The sequence below is a fragment of the Dunckerocampus dactyliophorus genome, chromosome 1, assembly GCF_027744805.1.
Source record: "Dunckerocampus dactyliophorus isolate RoL2022-P2 chromosome 1, RoL_Ddac_1.1, whole genome shotgun sequence".
In the NCBI taxonomy this organism is placed as follows: domain Eukaryota; kingdom Metazoa; phylum Chordata; class Actinopteri; order Syngnathiformes; family Syngnathidae; genus Dunckerocampus; species Dunckerocampus dactyliophorus.
The window spans coordinates 45872833-45899949 of NC_072819.1; the positions used below are offsets into that span (position 1 = coordinate 45872833).

Here is a 27117-nt window from a genome sequence, read left to right on the forward strand (position 1 = left end):
ACCATTCTCCTTATCTTCTACTTCTTACTCCTCATGCAGAACTCCTCCATGCGATGGGGGCGATCACACAAATGCAAAAACAGGCGAAAACTAAGAAAAAAGAGAAATAAAACTCCTTCTGAGGTCGCACACAGCAGACCTGACAAATGAACGAACCTTTAACCCAGTAGAATAATTATTATTCATTGCAATTAGATTCTTATTTCTGAAGTGTCTGCAGAACAGTGATGTGCAGGCAGGGGAGGCAATAAAAAAATGATCACATAAAATAAAACATTCATATTTGTCCATCGAAGTGTATTAGAAATGTATTTTATGTATGATTCCAATTGTTTTTAACATTGAATTGAGTAAACCACTGAATTAGCACATTTCCTGATCAAATACAGGACGGAAATCTTCAGAGCGCCTCTTCTCGGCTTAGTGCGCAAGCCCCGCCTACCGTCTGTGTGCACTCACTGAGTGATTCAGTGTACTCCGAGTCGGATCATGGTACTTGCCAGTTTGTGTTGTCAGCATGTCGCCAATAATCTAATGTTACAGAAACATTTATTATACACCATGACTTTCTACATCTTGTTTAATGTCTTTAATGTAAGTGTGCCATCATTATTCTTGCTAACCGGACTGTAAAATACATAGAAATGTCATATGTGAATGAAGCACTGTACTCCACCTGAAGGGGCGGGGGCGCGCGTCATCTGGAAGGTGCTTTTCACCGCCGTCCGTCTATAGAAGGGAAACGCCAGCTGGTTTGTTTTTTTTGACAGCAGCAGCACCAGCTGGAGAGCAGTAAGTCAAATGCAGTGAAGATCTTTTTATGCTCTGCGGAATGAATGAATGATTATATATACACACAAGCTCTTATCGGAATTTTTCATGGAAAAGTATAGAGCCACATGTACAAGTACTTCATAAACAAATAATAAAAGAAACACCTTCAAACAATTGTGCAACCACCCGGTCTTCATAATATTTCATTGTATTAAATGCACTTTAAAGAGTAACATAGAAATTGTTCATATTAAAAGTAACAAAATGCAAATCTAAAGTCTTATAAAATGGTTTTATTTAACCTAGCGCTCCAAAAAGTATTTTTTTTTTCAGTACACACTTCCACTGCTTTGACAGTTCATCTGTTTTAATTCATGTTCAAGTAATAGAACATATTCTGCTGCACAGTACACGTTAAAACAAATAAGATTCACAGGTAATTAAAGCAGCAGGTTCTTTTTTACCTTGACACACAATAAAAAGATATGGATCAGTTGTAAGAAAATACTGTATGCTTGGACATTTTACATCATACATATGCAAACGGCTTGTTCATACATCATTTTTATGTATAAAGGACTGTAAAGTCATCGTGGTACCCACATGTTGCTCTACTGCCACAGCACCGTTTCCACCACTTTTTTTTTTTTGCCTGTCAGCTGAAGAAAAGGTACAAACTCTGTACCGTACAACTTTTGGCATATTTTTGTTGGGTTACTAACTTCAGTGACATGGGTACATCCAGTGGTGTGAAAAAGTGTTTGCCCCCCCCCCGATTTCTTATTTTTTAGCATGTTTTTCACACTTGTTTGATGTTTCAATACATCAAACAAATATACTGTATTAGTCAATGAGAACACAACTGAACACAAAATGCAGTTTTTAAATGAAACCTTTTGTTATTAAGGGAGAAAAGAATCCAAACCTACATGGCCCTGTGTGAAAAAGTGATTGCACCCTAAACCTAATAAGTGGTTGGGCCACCCTTAGCAGCAACAACTGCAATCAAGCGTTTGTGATAACTTGCAATGAGTCTCTTACAGCGCTGTGGAGGAATTTTGCCCCACTCATCTTTGCAGAATTGTTGTAATTCAGTCACATTGGAGGGTTTTCCAGCATGAAGCGCCTTTTTAAGGTCATGCCACAGCATCTCAATAGGATTCAGGTAGCTGGACATTCTCCTTCCTCCTTTCCATCCTCCTTTGGTAGACAGCAGAATTCATGGTTTCATGTATCACAGCAAGTCTTCCAGGTCCTGAAGCAGCAGGTCAGGACTTTGACTAGGCCACTCCAAAGTCTTCATATTGTTTTTCTTCAGCCATTCAGAGGTGGACTTGCTGGTGTGTTTTGGATCATTGTCCTGCTGCAGAACCCAAGTTGGTTTCAGCTTCAGGTCACAAACAGATGGCCGGACATTCTCCTTCAGGATATTTTGGTAGACAGCAGAATTCATGGCTCCATTTATCACAGCAAGTCTTCCAGGTCCTGAAGCAGCAACATAGCCCCAGACCATCACACTACCACCACCAAGGTTCACCATGTTTTCGCCATTTGTGGATAATGTCTTTCACTGTGGTTCGCTGGAGTCCCAACGCTTTAGAAATGGTTTTATAACCTTTTCCAGACTGATAGATCTTGATTAATCTCAGTTAATTTATTTTTTAACGAGGGGGAAAACACTTTTTTATACAGGGCTATGTAGGTTTGGATTTTTTTTCTCCCTTAATAAAAAGTTTCTTTTAAAAACCGCATTTTGTGTTCTGTTGTGTTGTCATTGAGTAATATTTACATTTTTTTGATGATCTGAAACACGTGTGACAAACATGCAAAAAATAAGACACCAGGAAAGGGGCAAACACCTTTTCACTCCACTGTAAACGCTTGATTTGTAGTCGGTGGCCAACAAACAGATAAACCTGACACTTGGTGCAAACATGGCTTTAGTAGAACAAAATATGCATCATGAACATTCATTAGTAGAATTTTAAATCAAACCAAATGGTTTTGCACAAAGTGTCTTTATGCCATAAGAGTGAGTGTGCAAGGCCAGACGCACTTGAAAACGCTTAAAATAATGTCTGTGGATATTGTATATATTGTATATATACTTCAAATGAGGGAGGATACAGACAAGCATGTTTTGGCCTTGTGCTAATAAAACTCCTGGCAAAGCAATCAGCTTTTGGACAAAGCACTGAATGGTCCGTCAATACTCCGCTTTCAGCACGATGCTTTGTGCTGTACAGTGTTTGCCATAGTTGGAAAAGCGGTGTGTAGAAGGTCAATCAATTGCACCCTGACTCACAGAGTCGGGCTGGTGCAGATCCTGCTAACATTTAAGGTGTTTCTTGCTGGTCATGTCGTTCCATATGCGGTGCATCTCTTCTGGGGAGATCTGGTGGACTGTGACCACCCGGCGGTAGCGGCAGAGGCTGTAAGCCATTTTCCAGTGGTTGAAACCGCTGTTCTGGAAGGGGTGGATGCCCAGCTTACGCAAGCACACGCCCACATACACGTCCTCCAGGTGCAGCAGCCTGGTGTGCAGCGAGGTTTGGTATATGAGCTCGGCCACATCCGCTGAGAAAATGTAGCCGGTGCCAGAGCAGAATGGCGGGTACTTGCTGTCTGGGTACAAATCTCTTGGCATGTACCATTTGCTCCGCATGTCTCTGATTGGCCCACCATTGATGACATAACCGGTGAAATACCTCCTCCTGGGCTTGGTGGTGGGCTTCAGTAGGTTGTAGATGAGGTTCTCCATGTTGACAAAGATGTCACTGTCTGTCTTGAGAACATACTGGGCTTTAGAGCAATACGTGGCCACCCAGCGCATGCCCATCAGTGTCTTGAGAGTCAGGTTGTGGTAAGAGTCAATGAAATCTTCAACTACGACGTCATGAAAGATCTGGCTTTCCTGTTCTACCATCTGGTTGAGGACGCCATCCGTGCTGCGCCCCAACAAGAACAGTGTGACCACACGCACGTCTGAAAAAGTACTTTCATCACCCCACGTCTCTCTGATGGCCTGGCGTGCGTCAAACTCCTTGTGGGTGGTGCTTATCAGGATGACAAGAAACGGGGGCTCGGCCTGGCACTTCTTGGCCTCATTGATGATGTAGCCGAAGTCGTGTGGATTGAGCGACCGCGTGCGGTAGTTGCTGAAGGTGGTGTTCTTGTTCAGCTTGGGCACCTTGCGGATCGGGATGTTCATCTGGCCCACATAGGAGGTGGACGGGCGGGTCACACTCAGGTACCACAGAGCACTGGCCCAGCAAACCACAGTCAGCAAGTACAAACAGGAGACCTTAGAAGGCATCGCTGTTCACGTTGGTGGATTTACCAGTGCTGGCAGCATCCGAAACACAGAGACCAGTCCTCCATGGGGTGTCTTGGACTGGGAGGTACAGCTGGAGGCTGCCTCCCCCTCACATAGGGCATCAATTCAAAATAATGGACTTTTTTACTATCTGGTACTGTGATTGAAAAACGATGCAGGGATTTCTTATCATAGCCAAGGCCTTACTGTGTCCCATTACTTCTCACGCCACTGCTTTGGTCTCTTGCTGGCGGCATCTAAAATTAGATAGGGAAAAAAAAGGCAGTCAAACACAGGCAAACAAATCTGTAACAATATAACAGAAGCAATGACGCTTTTATGTGTGCTATTCTCCCAGTGACATTGGAGTGGCCATCGCTGCCTGTGATTACATGCTCTGTGGTGTAAAGAAATGGAATGGCTCCGTGATCAGCTGATTTGCATCAGCTACACTGTTCAAACGCTCTTACCCCCGCTGGACTTAAGACTCCAGTCGAGCTCACTATGGCAGCTGGCAAGACAAGGCAGAGAAAGTAAACGTCTAACAGGGCAAATTATTATTATCCACTCGGTTCCCCTGGTCTCATTTAACCATCTTAGTCCATGTCTCACATGTTCACTATCTCTCCTCGACACCTCAAAGTCAGCTTGGACCAAGCATGTGGACACGCTTTAATGAGATGCCGCTTCATTAGTCGGACTGGCGCTGCAGTGGTAATTTTAGCAACTTTTAGAATCACAGCTCTAATTGGACACATTGCCAGACCTCAAGGGGGACGTATTAAAGCCCTTAATATAAAACAGGATAACTTAGTTAATTATTCTCGTTAAATACGGTCGTCCCTCGCTACTTCGTGGTTCGAATTTCACGGCTTCAACTCCATCACGGTTTTCAAAAATATATTCATTCGTAAATCATGCTGTTTCGTGGTGGAATACGTATTAGGGAAAAAATACGCAAATTGAAGGAAATTTCACATATTTTTTGCTTAAATTAAGCATTTTCAACCATAGAAAGGTCTAAATGACCTAAAATACATATAAGGCATTCAGAATACGCATTCAAAGACGCTGTGAATGATATGCAGTATTCCTCACTAGTCAGTGGGTGTCAGTAAGGTTACTGTAATGTTCGGTGAGATACACCATCAGCAGTTTTAATTATCTCACAACAGGCGAAAATCAGAGTTAAACATCCTCAATAAAAACACGGTCTAATTTTGCGTAACCCATGCCAACTTAAACTTAACTCCTGATGTCACTTCCTGTCCGCCCGTGACTCAGCTCCCCCAGGGAACACATTTATAGCAATACATATGTCTTTAAATGGCTTATTTACCCTTATTATGCCTTCCATATTGGGTAGTACGAGTGAAAAGGTGACTATAGGGGTGTTAGTTCATCTTTAGAAGGCTCTATTGATGTTATAAAACAGTATATTTAGAAGGTCTTAAACAGGTTTTCTATGCTCTAACGACAAAAATATTAGATTTATAAATGATAAATCCTACTTTGCAAACATTCACTTATCACGGTCGGGTCTGGAACCAATTAACGGCGATAAACAAGGGATTACTGTACTCCTTTTTGGGTTAGTCAATGCATTTCAGGTTAAAAACACTTCAAACTCAAACAAAAAACAATTTTCTCAGTGGCAGCATGAGGCAGAGTCAGAACTCGTGGGACACAAGACAGAAAACTATATTTGATGATGTACAAAAAAAGCATAAAGATCCTATTAGGGATCCTGCGTGTGTGAAATGAGCAAAGATGCTGCTAGCGTGCTGCTGGAAGATGGCAGGGCTGAGATAAAAGTAGCTCGTCATTTCATCAGGCTCAGGAATTTGCCATGTCTTGTGGGGGCTTGAAGCTTCTTTTCATCAGGACTTTTCTGCTATTCCACCCCCATTTTTTTGCTATCTCACTTGCCCCGATCCCGGCTCTCCTTTTCTCTCTGAAGCATAGTCTTCAATCTCATGGCCCAGCGGTATTCATCTCATCAGGGCTGCTTTTCCACACCTCCTCCTTCTCATCTTCTCAATCACTCGCTCATTCTACACACCACTAGGTGCTTGAGCTGTCTTTATATGTTTCACTACCTCTCGCTCCATCTTTATCTCACTCTCACGCTCACATTTTATTTTGCCCGCTTGCTATCTCATTTCCAACTTTCTTGCTCTCAACTCATACTCGCTTTTTAAAATGGTGACTACTTTTGCTCTCTTCAGAGCCCCCCAGAAATTTTACTCTCACTTATTGACATGTCCTACTGCAATCACTCTTTTCAGACAATCCCAATCTCCACTTCCTGCAATTATTCTCCAGCCTCCCTGACAGAATCGTTAAATCATTATGTTTACTTTCTTTCTTTGACCTTGCTTCCTCTCATTCCTCTCCTCCTGTATGTAAATTTCTTCCAAACCTGCCATTACTTTCGTCCTCCAAAATGAATACGCGCTAAGCACTTTTCAAGAGACCAGAATAGCTGATATCCTCAGTCGTGTCATAACTGGACGAACACATTCCCAAAAGAAGACGAGCACGTGGAATCATGGTCTTCGATTGTGGCAAAGGCAGTCGCTCACACGCTACTGGTTCCACTGAGAGAATCACGTGGATTTTAATTTCAACATACTGGGGAACCTTGTTAAGCGTCATCAATCCGTTCCAGAATGCCCGACTGTAACTGAAACGTACTCTAACCGAATCATTCATCCATCCATCCATTTTCTATGCCACTTGCCCTCACTAGGGTCGTGGGGGTATGCTGGAGCCTATCCCAGCTGACTTTAGGCGAGAGGCGGGGTACGCCCTGGCTGGTGGCCAGCCAATCGCAGGGCACATGTAGACAATCAACCATTCACACTCACATTCATACCTACGGACAATTTAGAGTCGCCAATTAACCTAACATGCATGTGGGAGGAAACCGGAGTATCCGGAGAAAAACCAACGCACGCACGGGGAGAACATGCAAACTCCACACAGAGATGCCAACTGAATTCATTTTTTTAAGAACGTAAATCCAATTAATCCGTCCCAGAAAACCCAAAATTTTAACACAAAACACATTTAAAAGTTTGACAATTATAGTTTTACATGCAGAAAACAAAAATGCATAGAAATAGCAAATAAAAAGGGATAAATGAACATTTCAGGTTACTTTTACCTTCACTGAGAATGTGATTGTTGACAGTGAGATCAATACGGACACCACCTTCGTGTTTTGCCATGAGTTATTTCCTGAATTCAGTCGTGTTTCTCAACTCATGTCTCTGCTTGTCTTTTCATCACGGCTGCAGAATAACCCACAATGCAACCAAAGAAAGTTGCAAGTGCTGGAAGTTTGATAAAGAAGGTGACAAACACCGTTAAATTCAAGAAATAACTCATGGCAAAGATGATCTTGCTGCCACATGGTGTCTTTTCAACAATGTCAGTTGGCAAACAACTACAGAGTCAACTGCTGATGACTTTCAAGACGGGTGACGGGGCTGACTTCCGATTTCTCTTTCCTTGTCTTAGCAAGCTAATAAGCTGCTGACATGGACGTTTTGTGATCAAAATACATTAAGAAGTTGGACTCACACAGTGTATTAACAACACGACAAGAGCCGTCAAATGTACACAAACCAAGGCAGAATTCTGGCGTAAATTCTCAATGTTAACCGAAAAATCCGGCGTACGCTAACCGAGGTTCCACTGTATTTAAGAATCACCTTCCACCAATCGCACTCACCTTCAGCTTCTTAATCTGCTTCAGGATGTCACAGTACATGTGGGAAATCATGTTTCTCTCAATGAACCACAGCTCAGCCCCAAACTATGACACAACCACCACCATGCTCGACTGCAGACACAATTGTCTTGGCACGCAATTGTGTTGTCAGCTATTCACACCGTGAATTGTTTTCAGCGACTATTAAATCTATACTGCGATACAAGCTGTACACTAACGACTAGGGGGTGTCACGAGACACTCAGTGCACGAGATGATGCACGAGATTGGGTCTGCTTACTTTTAAGAAAAGTACAGTGAAAAAGACAATATATTGCAATCTACTAACATAATTTCTACGTTCTGCACTCTGTGTGTATGCTGCCGGCCCCGCCTCCACCCACCGAGAAAAAAAGGCTGTATGACTGACAAAAGGGCTCACTCCGTTCATGCCGTTGTTCTATGGGACAAGCGCGCCAAGGTGCTGAAACCAATGCACAGAGTGAACTCTCTCCCTGCCTGTTTGGAGGCGAGAGACGCATGCACACGGCAAGATATTGAGGCCGGCAAAATTATCGAGTTCATGTTCATTCATTGTGTGATTCATTAATTCATTTATCATCCTCCCAGGCATGGTGCCCACAAGACTTGTCTTGAAATCTTGTCACATTTTAATCTCGCGAGATCTTGTGACACAAGAAGTGGTGACACCCCTACTGACTACGCTAAGGTATACCCAAGTTAGTAGTGTATTGTAAGATTTTATATTATAGAAGATAAACTGTCGTAAAATGGCCGCTGAAATGTGAGTGGTGTACTCACTACTGTATATGTGCCATAAAAATGATTCCAAAAATAATAACAAATCTGGTGAGAAATTGGCAGGTACCTAAAAAAAAAAAAAAAGCCCAAGCACTGACGTGCATGAGAAGAAACACGTTCAGTACAATCAAAGTTAATTGCAGTGTTTACTTGCTCACCTAAGATGGTTGTCATGTCAGCGGAGTGACAGGGCAAAAGAAAGAGAGTGAAGGATGAGAAATGCACCATTAAGAGCAGAATTGTTTGGAATGTAAAGCTCTTCGCAGCATAATGTCAGGAAGTCAATTTAGCAAGCTCATACTGAGCCCTGCTGCAGCGGCAACTGCTCCATTATGCCTCACACTGAATGAAGACTCCACACTGCGATCACTTCAGCCTGCAGTTATGCACAGTTGTATAATACAAGGTACACTGCCATACTCAAAATCTAACCTATATATCTTCAAAAAAAACATTCAGGTGTCAAACAATGAATGCCTGCAGGCCCTAAAATGTAGTAATTTCCCTTTTCTCTGTATCCTGGGGATTGGCTTGTTGCTTTCCTGACAGTCTGAAATTATGAGTCATCCACCAGCCGAGTGTGGCAACTGCATTAGCACAGTGTATTGTAAAGTATGTGTCCGAGGCCTACAACTAAGGTTTAAGAGAAATTTATTGAATATTTAAAAGCCAAACCTTTCAAATCCGTCGTCTAATCACTTTGTTTCAAGTATCCAAAGCTGAATGTTGCTAACCTCCAAATGCAATCTCTTTCTATGGCACGAAAAGGGAAATGATTTCTGGTCATGTTTATCGTCCATAAATATCCTGCCAGCATGTATTCCTGACAAAGCCTTCAGGGTAGATCACCTCTATGTTGGTCTCTTTATGGTCTCACGTCGTCCGAACCTGCAGAGATCTTTGCAAGGACCTTCAATTCTATGTGTACTTGTTATGTGAAATGGAATTTCCATGGTTGTTATTATTGTTACATTATTGAGGTATACTGATGACAAAATGACTCTTGGATAATGCTTGGTGGTTTTTTTCAATTGATGATTTAATCCTGGATATTGGAGAAAAAAAAGGTAAAAAAGGTAAAACCGTGGTTTTATTGAGTGTCCCAATTTCGTGGCGCCACTCTATTGTGATTTTTCACAAATAAATCATGCTGCTTCATGTTTCGGGGTTGAATACAACATTTTATCAGTCAAAAATACGTATATGTAAGCAAACGTACATAGTTTTTGCCCTAATTAAGCATAAAATTGCTAAATGAACTGAAATACAAATATTAAGGCATTCAGAAGACACAATCAAAGGAATGATCTGGTCACTAGGTGTCAGTAATGTCCCTGTAATGTCCGGTGAGATACAAAACCACCAGACTTGATCGCTGTAACAGCCTTTGATAGCAGGTTTCAATTACCTCACAAAAGGCACAATAATCCCTAATAAAAACATGGGCTTGCAGCTGTAATGCACACCAAAATAAAACTCAACTTGCTTCCTGTCCGTCCCGCCACTCAATTCCCCTAGTGAACACATTTATAGCAACGCACACGAGGACGAGTCTTATTTATGTCTTGAATGGCTTACTTTATTTTATTATGTCAACTATATTGGGCAATACGATGTAAAGGTGACTATAGTGGTGTTATTTCTTGTTTAGAGGGCTTTAAAAAAATATTAATTTTTTTTAGAAGGGCGTAAACAGGTTTTCAATGCTCTTGAAATGTATAAACCAGGAACCGTACTTTGCAGAAACTCCCTGGTCACGGTCAGGTCTGGAAACAATTAACCGTAATAAACAAGGAATTACTGTAGTACCTCACATAACATAAACCTCCTTTTACATAAATTCCACTGAACATAAAGAATTTATGTCAAGTTTTTGCTTCGTATTACAGAAGAAATTCCATACAACATAAAGCGTCAAGTCAGTGCAAGTCTTTTTTTTTTTTTTTTCCAATCAACTTCATTAATGCCTCAAGTCGGTGCAAGTTCAGACAAACACTTGGTGACGCCTTCTGACGCACCACGCTCTCATTGGCTGATTTTCGGGGCACCGCCTACGCTCTCATCTCATTGGCTGAGTTATACAGCACGTACGTGAGTTTGTGTGAGAGGCAGGCTTGCCCTTCAAACTCCTTCCTCTTCGTAGTCCCCCTGAAACTAACTTAAACAATTAAGCTAAGTTACAAATTAACATTTTGCACACAGCATTATCGTGTAGTGCATGTGCGTTTGTCTGTGAGACCAGCTGACTCTTAGACTCTTTGAGTCACGTTTCGACTCAGGCTAGTCCTCCTCCTCCTTCCTGCCTCCACTTGCGCTCCTGATCAAGACATCTCGTGAACGGTAGGATTGTTTTTGTTTTTCAGTTTTATTCATTTACAGTAATCTTTTTTATTACCTTATTTTATATTGGAATGTTACTCTACTATGTTTATGCTAACGTTTTCTTATATTTTCCCACCATATTTGGTGGACTTTGAATATTTTGAAGTGCCAAAGGGGTGAGTTTGGGAAGATCTTGGAACGGATTAGGCTATTTACATGTATTTTACGCTTCGTATAACATAAAATCCCTATAACATAAAGGTTTTCGGAACGGATTATTTACGTTGTAGGGGCGTCTACTGTACTGTCACTGCATCCTGTAAAATGATTTGCAATTGATATTGATGTGCTGTTTGCAAAAAAACACACACAATTTCTGCTACCCAGATAATATTGATGAAGTAAAGGAACATCCAATAGCAATCGTTACCGCCGCCGTCACACTCATTAATTAGCGTGCGAAGCGCCTTGAACGCCTTCTGTTTGCCTAAGACATACCAGCTGCAAAGCAAGACGCTAGGCTATAGCTATGTGGCCAAATTACTCCACACAAATAAAATATTAACTTAGTTGTGTATTGATAACATCACGGTTGTTATTTATTAGTGTTAGTTATGTGATTAAACACTGCAAAAACTTGAAATTTTGACTGGTTGGTGTCATTTAGTAAATCATCACCAAGCTCTTTTCACTTCCACAGCACAGCCCAACGTGGCCTTTCCTCTCAGCAATGAACAATAGAATTCAAGCCTAGATGCCCTTTTGCTTGCAGTAGTAATAATATATAAACTAGCTGGTTGTTGGCGTTGACATTTACGGGAAAGTGTTGACACTAATAATATATTTATTGTACATGCAAACTGGACATGCCTGCGTGACGCAACTTCACAATTAAATTGTGTAGCTGTAACACAAAAGGAGTCACAGGAAATGCAAAGTGCATTGCCATTATTTGTGACTGCTTTCATGTCTTTTTTTGAGTACTGAAACATGCAGCGACACACAATGAGGTTCTGGATGAAAAGCTGCAGGCCAAAGGCGGCAACATTAACTTCTGAAAGAACAAGCAACAAACCTTTTTCAATGATGACGATGTGTAAAGCCTGTGGCTTTCCCATATAATTGAGTAAAACCTTATTTCCCATCATTATTGGACAATAATGTTTTTCTTCTTCATAGCATTAATAGAACATAGCATTAATAGAACCCTATAGAATCTAGGCTCCCAAAGTGGGGTACGCGTACCCCCAGGAGTACGTCAATTGTTACGGGGGTACGTGAATAAAAATGAAAAACAATTAGCGCCTAACACTTCCAGGTACGAGCGCACCATCAGAGCAGAAAGAAGGAAGGAGACACGGCATGAGGCTCTTCATTGCTCCGTGTGAGTTATATGAATAAGTAAGTACGTTTGATGATTATGTTGTGCATTAAGAGTGTTTAATCTTAAAGGTTTGATTCATATTGACGTGTGAAAACCTGTCAATGTACGTGCGGGTCGGGGTGATGGAGAAAACGAGGCTTGTATGTATTCTTGTACTTTGGAAACCGCTTTCCCGTGTTTGTTCGACTTTCCCTTTCAGTGTGGAATCAAATGAATATGCAGACTTAAATCATAGCGATTGCAAGTGGACAAAGTGAAGCTCAAGTTCAAGGCAAGGCAAGTCTATTTATAGAGCACCATTCGTTCACAAGGTAATTCAAAGTGCTTAACAGAAAAGAAGGGTAAAATCACCATAAAAGCATAAAATCATTCTAAAATCATTCCATAAAATTCCATATAATGTACTATATAATTAATAAAATAATTAACCATACTAATATCAATTATTATTATTATGAATACATTAATATACATTTAACTAACTGATTAATAATGTTTAATATTTCAATTTAATGATAATTAAAAATGGTTTATGTTTTTCAAGCGTGCATGGTATCAAATCAAATGTCTGAAGGGGCGCGCCACTGTGAAGAGTTCGGGAACCACTGCTATAGAGCAACTTTGTGCAGCCCATCTATTCACAATACCTGTAAGTGTCATTTCAGGCAAAACACAGCTGACGGCAGCAGTCATTCTAACAACAAAGCTAACGATAACTTTGTGATACTCAAAGCTGGTGAATATGCTGACAAGAGGTACTATTTTTTTATAAAGTCATTTTATGCAGCGTGGCAACAGCAACATAGCTTCACACCAATTTACATGCATAACAGTTTGTAGCAAACGGCTACATCTTGTATAACAGATCAATATTGCTTGTGCAGTGATTTATTTGATGTTTTCATATTCAACTGTGTGCATCTCGGGGGGGCGCCACATATATTGCTGGACGTGAGACTATTGCATGGGTGCTTGGGATGGCGATCTCTTTGTGGTGGACAGTTCGATATACAGATACACAGGTTAAAGATGTCATTCAAAAACGATATATTTTAAAAACAGAACGATTCGATACGATAGGGTGTACAAACGATACGATTCGATTCCACGCGGTTACTGTACATTTGTTAACGTAGACATTCATGTTCCATTATAAAATAAAGAAGATAATTTTACAAAAGTGGCATTCTTGTAAAACTCTTATAAAATTATTTGGAAATACCTACAGCAAATTTTATATAAAAAGGGATATCAATGTGGAAATATGGGCCATTATTGTAATCAAAGCCAGAATATACAGTTAGAAATCCCCCAGTTTTTGCATGTTTAATGCGAGCCCCGACTTGAACAGTCCTTGAACGCACCATCTAACTTTCTCCCACGCTGCACAGATAAACTACTATACTGTAGTTTTCCCCAAATGCTGATAACATGTGGGAATGCATAAAAGGTAAGATTTGATGAGGTTATTGAATGCTAATGTGTGGATTTGTTAGGTGCACCTCTCTGAAAGACAAACTCCAGGCTCGTACTGGTGGAAAGTGGGTCTGTATTCATTTAGTGCTTTTAAATTTGATGTTTTTCTTGTCTTTTAGATATATATATATATATCTCTATCTATCTTTATATACTGTATATGCTAGCATGCTGATGCTATTTTTTTGTGCCTTCTGTCGCGACAATCGTTTTGTTTTTGCGTTGTTTACGAGACGGACTGCCAATCGGTTGCTATACTTGCGATACCCGGTCTCTATGATTGATTAATCTAAGGGTTCATGGCTGATTGTTATGGATCCGGGAGTGTGCTACCGATGCAGCCGCATCTCTTGCTTGTCAAACTGGTATCCGTTCGCGCCGGTTTATCGTTCACAACCTTAATGGGTACGTTCAGTTTAGGTTGATATGCCACCGAAAAGCACTAATTCAAGCGGCTTATTATTGCACTCTTCTGAGTAACAGGTCTGAAATTTCAGATTTCTCACCTTCCAGTGTGATGACATAAAGGATTGTTAATGGGTGGACAGTGGCATTTTAAGATCTGAAGTTTTTTTTATGTACACAAAAGGCCTGTCACCCACAAATCCGTCGACATCTGTGTTAGTGAGCCTTCATAATTCATCCACCTCACAGGTGTGGCATATCAAGATCCTGATTAAACACCGTGATTATTGCACAGGTGTGCCTTAAGGTGGCCATAATAAATCACTGTGCGTTCAAAATGCCATCAATAAAATGCACCTGTGTCATGGATTGAGTGGCCCATGGTGACAGTGGGACTATGACACGGGCAGGCGTATGTTATGGACAAGGAACACAGGTGTTCCAATGATGGCATTTTGAATGCACAGAGATACCGTGACAAGATCCTGAGGCCCATTGGTCACGAGGTGTCAGTAATAGTTCGGTGAGACAAGCACCAGACTTGAACAACAGGCTTTTATTGCAGATTTAAATTATCTCACAACAGGGACAATAATAATAATAATAATAACATAATAATCATCATAATAACAACACGGGCTACTGTTGCGGCCGTAACCAACGACAAGCTAAACTCTGAACACCCGACTTCACTTCCTGTCTTCCATACATTTATTAAGACTACTATTTATTTATATCTTAAATGGCTTATTTTCTCAGATTATGTGTACTAAATTGGGTAATATAAGTGCAAAGATGACTATATGGGTGTTCTTTCACGTCTAGGAGGGCTCTAATAATGTTAAAAACCCTATTTCGAAGATTGCATACAGGTTTTCTCTGCCATAACTACAAAACATTTCTTTTATAAGGAAGGAATTGTTACGACCACTGGCACGAGTGCCAGGTGCTGTGGACCCCAGAGCAGAGATAGAGGCAAGGTGGTGTAAAACAGGTAATTAACTATAACAAAAAAGTGCTCACACAAGGGAGGGTGAAACAAAGTGCAACAAAAGACACCGGTGACTTACGGTCACCGGGGAGTAAAAGTACAAACAAAAACACAAAGTAGCAAATAAGGAAACACAGGAATGCTCAACAACTTAGCGAAAATAGAGGCAGCAGTGAATAAAAGGCATACGAGGAATACTAGCAATGTGGCAGGAGAAAACGAAGCGAGCACAATGCTGGCAAGGTCAGACAACAATCTGGCACCGACTGACGAGGCAGCACTGCTTAAGAAGGGCTTGACTACTGATTAGCGACAGCTGCGCTCGTTAGAGAGCAGGGGAGCAGATTCCTCTGCAGAGATGAAACGAGACAACACAGGGCAGCAGACCAAGTAGAGTGCAAATCATGACGGGAAATTCACTTATCTGGAACCAATTAACCGCGATAAATGAGGGATTACTGTAGATAATAATGAACATTGCAGCACCCAATTCAAAGACAATGGGCCATATTCAGCACGCAATAACGATTAATCAGATGTCTTCTGAAACTTGAACAACTTGTAATGGCACATTAAAGAAATCAATTATAGATTTTGCCATCATTCCAAGTGCTCTGCTCTATTGTCACTGTGATCAGGTGACCTCAATAAGCCAGAAAAAGGCTTAACGGTGGCGACAAGAGATGTGGGAGGTTCAGCCTTGTCTCATGTTGCTCCACATAATTGATTGCAGTCATTAGCACAGTGTGGAGTGACCTTGCTCAGGGGGCTGATGATGCTGCATACACATGAGAGAGAGGAACAGAGGTGTTTGGATAGATTGTAATGCCTATGCCATTTGGTGCATACCGTGCACGAGCGTGGAGGACAGACGCACCAGAGGATAAATAAATCATGCGCTGAACTCCAGGCCGACATCTTACAACCACATTGCCTGGTTCAATATTGCAGATTTAATGACTGGCAGGGGAAAACAGGGGAAAAAAAACTCCATCACTGCAGTTTTCATGGCTGGTGAGTTATATAAAGCCGAAAAATTCCACCCAAATACATGATTCCATGTGGCCTGTGATTACAGCATGATTCAACAATATAATAACTCAAGGAGAAAAGGAACTGTTTTTTCTTGTATAAACATGTAGAAAATAAATCACTCTGTCCATGACGCATAACAAAACACTGTACATACCTCAGTGTGCCTCACAAGAGCTCAGTTCAGTAAGCATCAAATCATTAACTCTGTATTATTATGATTATTTATGTGCAACTTCTACTTAAGCCCCATTCATTTTAAGACATGTTTTATTATTTGTCCAAATTAAGAATAGCCTAGGTTAACTTATTTTTAGGGATATCTGATATTGGCTGATATTGATATTTTTGCCGATAACCCAATATGCCGATATTGCCCAACTCTCAATTTCGGATTCCGATATCAACAGATACCGATATGTGTAACATCACATGTCTCCTATCATGGAATGAGCACATTGTGGTGACCCACAATATTGTTTTAGACATTTCTCTTGGAGATTAATAAAGTATCTATCTATCTATCTATCTATCTATCTATCTACTTACCAACCTACCAACCAACCAACCTACCAACCAACTTAGCCACTTAGCTGTCGACTGACAACAGCAAGAACGAGGCCGTGCCAGCGCCGCTACAAGCTACAACACTTTGACTGTGGAGCGCTTCTATTTTAATTATTACCTACAATTTTACATTTTCTTCAAGTTAACTATTATATAGATTGCTGAACAGTCACCAGCCTCTCAAGAGCAAACAACTAATGACCACTTTACTCTACGCAAGTGAATACATAGCCATTTTAAGAGTGGACAGACCTTCTCTTCATGCTGTGAAAGTATATACACATTTTATGTAAAATCTTTCTTGCAAATGAAAAAATTGCATATCAATCTAATAGCCCAAGCTTATAATTACAGGCATTATCTCAGACCGCTACTATTAAATATGACAAATACTCAACAGGAGGTTGTGCAGAAATACATTGTTCCTGTGCACAGCATTTGATCCTTTTTGGTCCAATTTATGCCAAGTGTTAAAACCATTGTGCCCCGTTGTGAGCATTCAAAGGAGGAATTAATTTGTGAGGAACTTAACAGGAATGGCCAAGCGAGTAAGCATCCCTCCCAATGTGAGTGAGTCAGGAACAATTAAAATGTCATTGTTGTGAGGCTCACAAAGTGACACTGGCAAGGTATTTGTTTCTTGAATGGTGCCGCTGCCGTTATTTTGGAGGATAAGCGCTGCCAGTCGCATAGAAAGCATTACAGGCCATGGGCTGGACACGGTGGGCTTAGTGCAAAGCTTCAGAATGCAAAGCAGATTAGGACTGACAGAGGAAATGGGATATCAATAGCGGGCAACAAATTTGGCAGCTGTACAAAGGCCTGACGCTCCATCTCCACTTCAGTGCTCATCTGAGCCCGAACCTGACTGGGGCAGATCAGTCGGCAGCCAAGCAGCGCTTCTGGAAACTTTTGTTCACAGAAGTGATTGTTGCCTCAAAGGGCATCATAATCCACAATGAAAGTTTAAGCTAAAGTTGTTTTCTATAAACTTGCAAAAGACTCCCACCCATCTGGTGCTTGGCTCAGTATAAAACAAGTGGAGAATACGGTGCAAAGATGAGGAAACAGGGCTTAGTCCGCTCCCCTCTACACCCCGTGTAGACCTGCACTTTGAATAGTAAGCATCTTCATATATTGGACAATGTGATCCATGTAGGTAATATAGTTCACTGTCCCATTGGCTGGCGCTGATGTTACACAATATTCAAGCTCAGTGCTGGGTAAGTGGAGACAGGGGCTCCCAGTAGGCACTAGAATTATAGTAATACCACTGGGACAAGACCAGCACCCAAGAATGAATGTGGTTATTACCTTTATGTGATGGTATTTGAAGAGAAGAAGCAAAGCAGGTAGCACATTTCTGCTAAAGCACAACTGAAGGGAAGCAAAGTATTAAACAGTTCAGATTAATAGTGGGGAACATGGCGGTAATAACCTCCATTGATCTGGATGTGGAAGGTGATGTGGCTTCAGTCAATGGGAAGCTAAAGCAGCTCAGGACGAGGCGCAGTACATCTTTGTAGGGCTGCTAAATATAAACAAACACTCTGACAGGGAGTATCTGCAGGGGGGCAGTTTAGTGCCTTGGAGAAAAGCGGAGTGTTGAAAATGAGGAAAAATTATTTGATTGCTACACTAATACAAACACACAATCTGCCGTTTTCCTCGTATTGAAATAACCTCTGGAAAATTGAGAATGTGCGAACATAAATATTTTTCAACCGTTCCCCGATGCAATTACAAACACTGTACTATAACTCATGTTGATGAATGTAATAAGCGCCAGCTTTCCTGCAAGCTTGAACAGGGGGTGCAGAAGATGGATGGATGGATGTTGATAAATACATGGATACACTAACCGTCTTAAACGTAGCTTCTTCCTGATGCTACGACGGGAGTCCCTCGTTACATCGCGGTTTGAACATCACTCCCTCACTCTGTTGCGTTTTTTTCAAAAATGAATTCATGAATAAATGATCACTGTTTCGAGGTTGACTATGGCCTATTATTAGTCAATATAATAAATAAAGAAAATATTGAAAGACAAGTTATATGTAGAATTCTGGTCATCGGGAGTCAGACATAAGATTACATCCATCCATCCATCCATCCATTTTCTATACCGCTTCATCCTCATTAGGGTCGCGGGGGCATGCTGGAGCCTATCCCAGCTGACTCTGGGCGACAGGCGGGGTAGACCCTGGACTGGTCGCCAGCCAATCGCAGGACATAAGATTACATTACCTTCATAATCAGCTATGGCAGGTCCAGCATGATGGAGTGAAAAAAAGTTATCCTCCCATTCCATGTGAAAGTTTTTGGCTTCTTACTTTGTCACTTTGTCCCCAACCCACTCTGTTTGAAACACTTTAAGTTTAGGATAAATACATTGGCAGCTAACTAGTTAGCTCACAAGCATGCTATGCTTAAAGCTGTGACCGTCTCTTGTGTCCCTGTAGTGATCCCGTAGCCTGCACATTAACAAGTAGTGTAAACAAAAAATAATAGGAGTGTAAAGGTTATTTCATATGTACAGGGCAGTAATAGTTGTAAAGAACATATTCAGAAAGTCATAAACAGGTTTTCTATGCTTAAACAACAAAAATATTCAATTTATTAACACTGAATCCTATTTCACAAATCACACAAAATGTTTGTGGTTCATGCAGGTAAGTCGCTCATACAAGTTGTCACTTCCGGTGTATGTACGAAGCACCACAGGCATACACGTCATATCCGCTCACATATACTATATACTATACATCAATAAATAGAAATACAGACACAAAATGCTCTGTTGTTCTCTTGGAGATGAATAAAGTTGCTATCTATCCATCTAACACCTGCCGAAAAATAGGCGACCGGATGTAGACGCGTTCTTCTTCTTCTTTTTGTTTAAGGTGGGTGGCAACCAACATTTAGGTGCATACCGCCACCTACTGTACCGCAATGTAGACATGTTGTGCACATGCACAGTTTTCCATCATAGAAAACACACAAAGAAATGGATATGAAGCTGCTTTCAAGTTAAAGGCGATGGATTTGTCTGTCGTGTATCCTTACAGCGTGGGGCAGAAAAAAACACTATCATCAACGGGTTTCAAAAGGCTCGGATTACTGCCAGAAGAAGAGGAGGACACAGAGAGCACACCGAAAGAGAGAGAGAGACCGACAATGTGTGTGACGAAGGAATTATGACGTTGTTCAATTCTGACAGGGAAGAGGAGGACTTTTGTGGTTTTAATTCCCAAAAGGATGGCCATGAATGACTTTTCTGGTAGGCTACTGTTGTCTATGTTACGTACATTCACTATTCGGCACGGTTCAACTAGCTGTGTACTGTTCTGCACTGTTTAAATAGCCGTGTTGCACCACTGTTTGGAAAAAAGGCATTTATTTTATTAAACGTTTAAAAACTATTTCTGTTACTGCAGATATTTACTGCAGTAAATATCCTATGTTATGACGGGGACACCTGTGGCTTATAGTCCGGTGCGGCTTATATGTAAAAATCAGTTTTTCCTCTAAATCAGTGTTTTGGCCAAACCTGTATGAAATGCAACCAAATCAGGCTAATCTATACAGCCATGGCCAAAAAACATTGGCATCTTTGGCATGCCAATATGTTTGGCCATGACTGTATATTAAGACAACACTGCTGTTGTACATTGTACGTGTAGTCTGACTTGCCTCAACATCTAAGACGCAGTGAGGGTCTCCAGTAGATACAACACAGTCACTCACTGATACAAATGACCCATTTTCTTTGAAGTTGACACCCACCCGCATGTGCATACAGAAGCTGTTGTCTACTGGCTGACTTTTGCACTGCTGTTGAGCTATCGAGGATTAAGCAGTTATCAGAACAGCATCTTGGTGCAGGCAGACAGGCCCGACATGAACAGGCTGAACACATCCCATTATGTAGCAAAGCACTGACAACTACGCCTGTCCAGATAACGCACAACCTTGGGGCAACAGTCATGCTGCAGGGAAACGCAAACTGCAGGCACGATCCAACTGCACTCAGACGTCCTCTGTTGCTCTTTTTTTTTTTTTTTTGGAATAAAATGCTCATAGAGGCTCTGACGCATACACACACGCATGCACATTTCGACACAGCTGGTTGTCCAAGCTGTGAAGTGCTTGTGCTGCTGCTGGTTACGCTTTTGATCCTGAGTGGGTACCACATGCAGCGTCCTTATTTTGCGTGTCTTTCTCTCTCTCTATCTCACTCACACACACACACACACACACACATTTCCGGCTGTCGACCTGCAGCCTCAGCACCTCCAGCTGGGGGACATGATGTGTACTCAAACAGGTGAGGAGGAGACAGGTCGGCAGGTCCAGTGTTCTGAACAAAAGTGCATGGCTGTAGACAACCAAAATGAATTCCATCAGACCTCTTTAATAATGTCTGATGACGAAGTAATAGATGTTTAGCTTTTATCCTAATATATAGTATATATTGTAACTACTAATCTATTATTACCTTATGTTGAAGGAATAATCCTTTAGGTATTAGGTTAGCGAAACATGGACAGTGGAAACTCCATTTTCAAACGCCCCCGTTTTTGTATGATTTGGTTTGTGCCAAAATTTTGCCTCAGTTCTCGTACACGTAGCGTGTCTTTAATACAAAACGTGCCTGTTTGCATGCTGTCAACTGGAAACCGGAACCTGAAATCATTGTCCACTAGCTCCGTCGCCCTTCTATGACGTCATCACCGGGTAGCTCTGTAGTTCTTTGCTAACTAACATCGTTACGCCACAATTCCAGCCTTTTTTCAATTCAGTACGGCTGCAAAATAACCCACGATGGAGCCAAAGAAAGTTGAAAATGGCAGCGCTTTGATAAAAAAAAAAAGTGAAAAACACTATAGGCCAAATAGGCCATAGCGAAACACAAAGACGGTGTCCATGTGGCTCTCTCCTCCCGTCCTCCCTCGCTGCTCAACATCATCATTGCTGCCTTGTCAACAAACCTTCAATCAAGGTAAAAGTGACGTTAAATGGTCATTTATCCTTTTTATTCGTCATTTAAACGCATTTGATTTGTGGCTTTGTTTTTAGACGGCTCCTTTGGAACAAATTAATCACAAAACATCCAAAATACACCTCCGGCTGATTATTTCTATTGCTATTTAACCAAATATATCTTCCTATTGTGTCAGTTCAGTGGACTGCATGTAATGTGTTGGCTTTGGGATTAATGGGAGGGATTTGTTGGGACACAATACAGGTCTTTGTATGGAACGCGTGAGTGTGACACTGCACATCCTCTGGTCCTTTCTTATCTTTTCTGAGCAGATCAATCTGATATAACTATCTGTGTTATCGTTTTAAATTCAGGACATGTGCAGTCCCCAGAATCACTGTTCGCTTACTTCAATCCCCCCAAATCTGCCTGGTATTTAACCCAAGGTTATTTAAAACTTTCCATTCTTAGATCTGCTTCAAAGGGAGATATGATTTGTACTGCCTGTCTGATGGATAAAAAAAAAATCTTACGATGAATAAATAATAGTAATACATGCAAATGATGGCTTGATGATGCCACGAAAGGTGGCTAAATATTAATGTAGCTGACACGCTCTTCCTTCCGAGCGCCCACGTTCTCCAGAAGTCACTAAGAGCACATTAGCCACTCTGACGTGCTAAAATGGCGTGATCACCCCCTTTGGACTAGCTGCCCCCAGCTGTCACGAGGACTCGCAGGTGAGGCTGCAACCTCCAGGCAGCAGGTGGTGCGGTCAGAGGTCACGCTGCTCAGTATGAGCACAGTAAATAAATGATTCTACCCATCGGGCCAGCTAAGCTTCAAGCGCTCAAAGTGGGTATGGATTTTTTAAAGGGATATTAACACACACTGAAGTCCATGTTTCCACCGTGCAACACAGACTGGCTCAGTTCAAGAGTGTACAAAATAACAAAACTGTACCAAACTGCTCTTTTCACAAGCAAAATTGCATTTGCATCCAATGTTGCATTCCTCGTATTTTGTGATGTCATGCTATTAATATTGTTGGAGGGCACTATCAACATCCTGTCTACACACCCCACGGTGAAAACGAAAGGCAGAGCAGGGCTTATTATTGCAAAGCATGCTGTGGTAGAAACATGGCTCAACTCATCAGTCACACTCAGTTGGGTTCACACACTGTAATTAGCTTAATTTCTCACCCTGAGCAAACTAGTCAAGATGGAGTATTCAGTGAAGAGGTAATGACCTTAAACTGTGCTTTTGCTTGCTGGTGTCACACTGCAACACTGAGGGAAGTGAGATGGAGACAGCAAAGAGCGTGGTGTGTTCGTGTGCACGTGCATGTGTCAAATATATTTAGTAAAACATAAGCGCCCCGCAAAAAACAAGTTTAAACTAAGTTAAAAATACAAAATATAACTAAATAACAAATTTTAATTGGATTAATTACAGTTTTCAAATTAATTCATTATGATTAATCACTATTTGCAACTAAGCCTGAAATGTGGCCATTTTGAATGTATTTGACTAACCAAAAGATAAATGGCAGGACACAGCGAGGGAAGCACAAGGAGAGCGCAGACCTCTGCCAAGCACCATAGTTCCCCCCATATTGTGATTCACACCAAAATGATAATCCTACATTTTCTGGATCAGTCTTTGATATTTTGTAGAACCTGTTGGAAACTTGTCCTGTATTTTTTTTCCCAAATGCTGTGACCATTTTTTGTGGAGTTATATGCACAAATGCTGCAATGGTCCTATCTCACAATGTTAAAGAATCAAATGATAAAAAATCTGGATTAGCCCCAAAATGTAATTACTTCTTCCATATGCCATTTCCGATAATTCCTGAAACTTTCATCCAAATCCATTCAGACATTTTCAAGTTATTTTGAACACAGACAAACAAACAGACAAACAGACTAGAATAGCACTCGGAGACCATAAATATTAGTCCTACATTTATTTTATCTACATATTTAGATTGCTAATGTTAGCATGCTTACACCTAGCATAACTGTGGTAAGTGTTTATATAAGTGTCTAGCTATTAAAAATGGCTAAAAATGTTCCGATGCTAATGTTAGCATGCTAACACCTAGGATGATAGTGCTAAGTCTTTATATACTGTAAGTGTCTATCTATGAAAATGGTTAAACATGCTACTATGCTAATGTTAACATGCTAGTAATGCTAACATGCTAGTATTAGCATATTAACACCTAGCATGATAGTGCTAAGTGTTCATATATGTGTCTAACCATGAAAATAGCTAAAAATGCTAGTATGCTAACATTAGCATGTTAACACTGCTAGCATGCTAACACCTAGCATGATAGCACAATATACCGGGAGGGCTGTTATTGCTTCGCGGAGAACACCTAGTTCAACCTCTTGAGCAAACCTATCTTCCCACCCTCCTCCCTCACCACCTACTTATCTGAAATCAAACACTGGCTCACCTGAAATGTTCTCAAACTAGACATCGAAAAGACAGAAATCCTTCTTGTTGGTTCCAAATCCACATTATTCAAAGCTTACAGTTTCTCCCTCAGTTTCAACAACTCCTCAGTTTCCCCGTCCCCTCAGGTTAGGAGTCTGGGTGTCTTCCCGATAGCTCACTTTCATTCCAATCCTAATAACATTATTGAAAACCAAAAAACAGCCATTTGATCACCTCTTTCCAAAGCGGAACAGAGAAGTGAGGGAGATGATACTGTAGATTCTCCTCACGTTTAGTGATCATAAAGAGGCTCGAGGGACACATGGTCATAACTGTCATTAAAACGTCAATTTTGCATAATAAGTGTCCTTTAAGTGATGCTGACATCTGAATTTTAATAGCGCGTGGAATGACTTGTCGTTTTATAACCACAACAAAATGAAAAGCGCTTCCCAACAGAGTTCATCAGAGCAGCTCTTCACCGTGGTGAGAGAAGGTGGGTGTTACAGTATCAGCAAGAGGACGCGTTTTTCTCCATCTCCAATCCTTCATGAAATATCACATTGACTGCAGTGTGCAAAAACAAAGCTAAGCATACAATAAAAAGCCTTCTCTAAGTGTTATGTCATGCCAGGTGCTTACCAAGGTTGCCTGTTGAGATATACGCCACTTCTATCTTGTTGAAAAAGGTCACTGCGTACAGAAACAGTGGAGCTCTGACCCTTCCCTGACTATGGAGGCTCTCGGAAATGGAACTGCTTGCCAAATATACTGGAAAGGCAAACTACACAAGGGTGCAGGCCAGTATATTTGTGTCACAATGATAAAATCATGTTGAAAAGTATGGATCATGCCTTAAGCAATGCAATAAAGCAACCTAAAATGAGTTATCACTGTACTTGGCCCCATCACGACACTATAAATATCACCATAACAACCCAAGTTCAAACAATCCCATTTTTCCTCCAACCATGCAGATAACACATACGAAATGCAGGGCTTTATTTGTTAGCATCCAGCAACAAGTGACTCTCATTAAACACCTAATTAAAATACCCATTGTCAATGTTAAGCGTTAACAGAGAATCTGTCTATCGGTTTAATTAGGCTAATTGCTATTTGCTCGAGTGCTGACTGTATTGGCAGCTATTTAGGGGGAGGAATTAAAAGACACCTGTTGCAAGAACCATAAAAGGTTGTGAGCGGGGAATGTGGATGGGGCATGATTAAAATGATTGTTAACAGTACATTTCCTCCTTTTTGCGTGTACGCTACTCACAAAAAGTTAAGAGACGCAGTCACCCCTCGCCACATTGTGGTTCAAATTTCGTGGCTTAGCTCTATCACGGTTTTTCAAAATGTATTCATGTATTAATTAACGATCATACTGTTTCGTGCTTGAAATGCATATTTAAGCAAATTTTATTCATTTTTTTGCCTAAATTAAGCATTTAAATGAGCTAAATGAGCTAAAATACAAATATAAGACATTAATTCATTCAATAGCAAAGACGTAGTTATGTTTTTATAAACCCCAACGCCCGATCCCAACAACGTATTTATACGTCTTTTACGTTTTTTTTTTGCGCAAGAGGCAAAAAGAGGTAATGACGCAACTCTCCAGTAATGCATTGCACTTTCAGAGCAATTTTAAGCCATAAAAACGGCCACAAGGTGGCAGACGTGCATTTGATAAGCGCTCGGCAGAGATCATGTAGATATAAAAATCAAACGTGGCAGGAAAGAGGAAGTGAGAGAGCGTGGAGGAGTGTCGTGTGCAGAAGGTTACGCATTGGAAGGCAATTTTAACGCGTGCACACGCGTGCACCCACATAGTTCAGTTTCAAATGTGAAAATAGTTGGTGTTATATTTGTAAATAAATTGCTATTTTGATGTAAACCAATCCCTTTTTTGCGTTGTTTATTTTGGCATAGTTGTTTAAATATTTCAGCTGTCACGAAAGCAAAAATTATTTGTGTCAAAGTGAAAGTTATGCTTGAAATGGGTCTTTTCACAAAAAGCTGTTTTTCTCCCTTTTCTTGTCGGGAACGGATATTTTCATGAAACTTACCTATGTTCTACTGCTGATTACTAAAGAACGGAAAAAGGTGGAAACAAACTTTTTTTTTTCCTGATGAAAGATGGGAGTCTAATCTTTCTTTTGGTAGGTTCCATATTTAAATAGCCGAAGCACACAATATTCTGTGTGCCTTGAAAGATCAGTCAAATCATCTAAAATGTCCCGTAGCGAAGGGGTTGAATGAATTAGGAAGACACATTGAAATTGTGATATGTAGTATTAAACACTGGTTACTCGGTATCAGTAATGTTACTTTAATGTTCGGTGAAACAAGCGCCAGACTCGCTGGAACAACAGGCTTTTACTGCAGGTTGGAGTTATCTCACCATCTCACAACAGGCACAATAATAACATAATGATCATAATCATAATAATAACACCAGCGACTGTTATAGACTGTCTCAGAGGCTGAAACTCAACTTTGAACCCCTGATGTCACTTACTGTCCACACCGCAACACACACAAGCATATGTTTTATTTTTTTTATGTCTTAAATGGCTTATTTTCTCTGAATGTACATACTAACGTATATTGGGTAATATGGGTGGAAAGGTGACTGAACTGCTTTGCTGGGAGAAATGCACTGTGGGAAAAAGTTCAAATATCCATCCATCGGTTTTCTATACCGCTTCTCCTCATTGGGGTCACGGGGGTATGCTGGAGCCTATCCCGGCGACAGGCAGGGTTCACCCTGGACTGGTCTCCAGCCAGTCGCAGGGCACATATAGACAAACAACCATTCATGCTCACATTCACACCTATGGACAATTTAGAGTCGCCAGTTAACCTAAGA

General features: G+C 40.9%; 1 protein-coding gene across 2 annotated transcripts in view; it reads right to left on the reverse strand.

Moving 5' to 3' along the window:
• Positions 1-220: 220 nt before the first annotated feature.
• Positions 221-27117, reverse strand: part of LOC129189206 (beta-1,3-galactosyltransferase 1-like) — a 106173-nt gene continuing 79276 nt past the window's right edge. For both annotated transcript variants that reach the window (XM_054790671.1, XM_054790662.1), the window contains one exon: positions 221-4347. In XM_054790671.1, coding sequence (XP_054646646.1) covers positions 3104-4090 — 987 coding nt within the window. In that variant the 5' untranslated portion in view covers positions 4091-4347 and the 3' untranslated portion in view covers positions 221-3103. The remainder of the gene's footprint in view (positions 4348-27117) is intronic.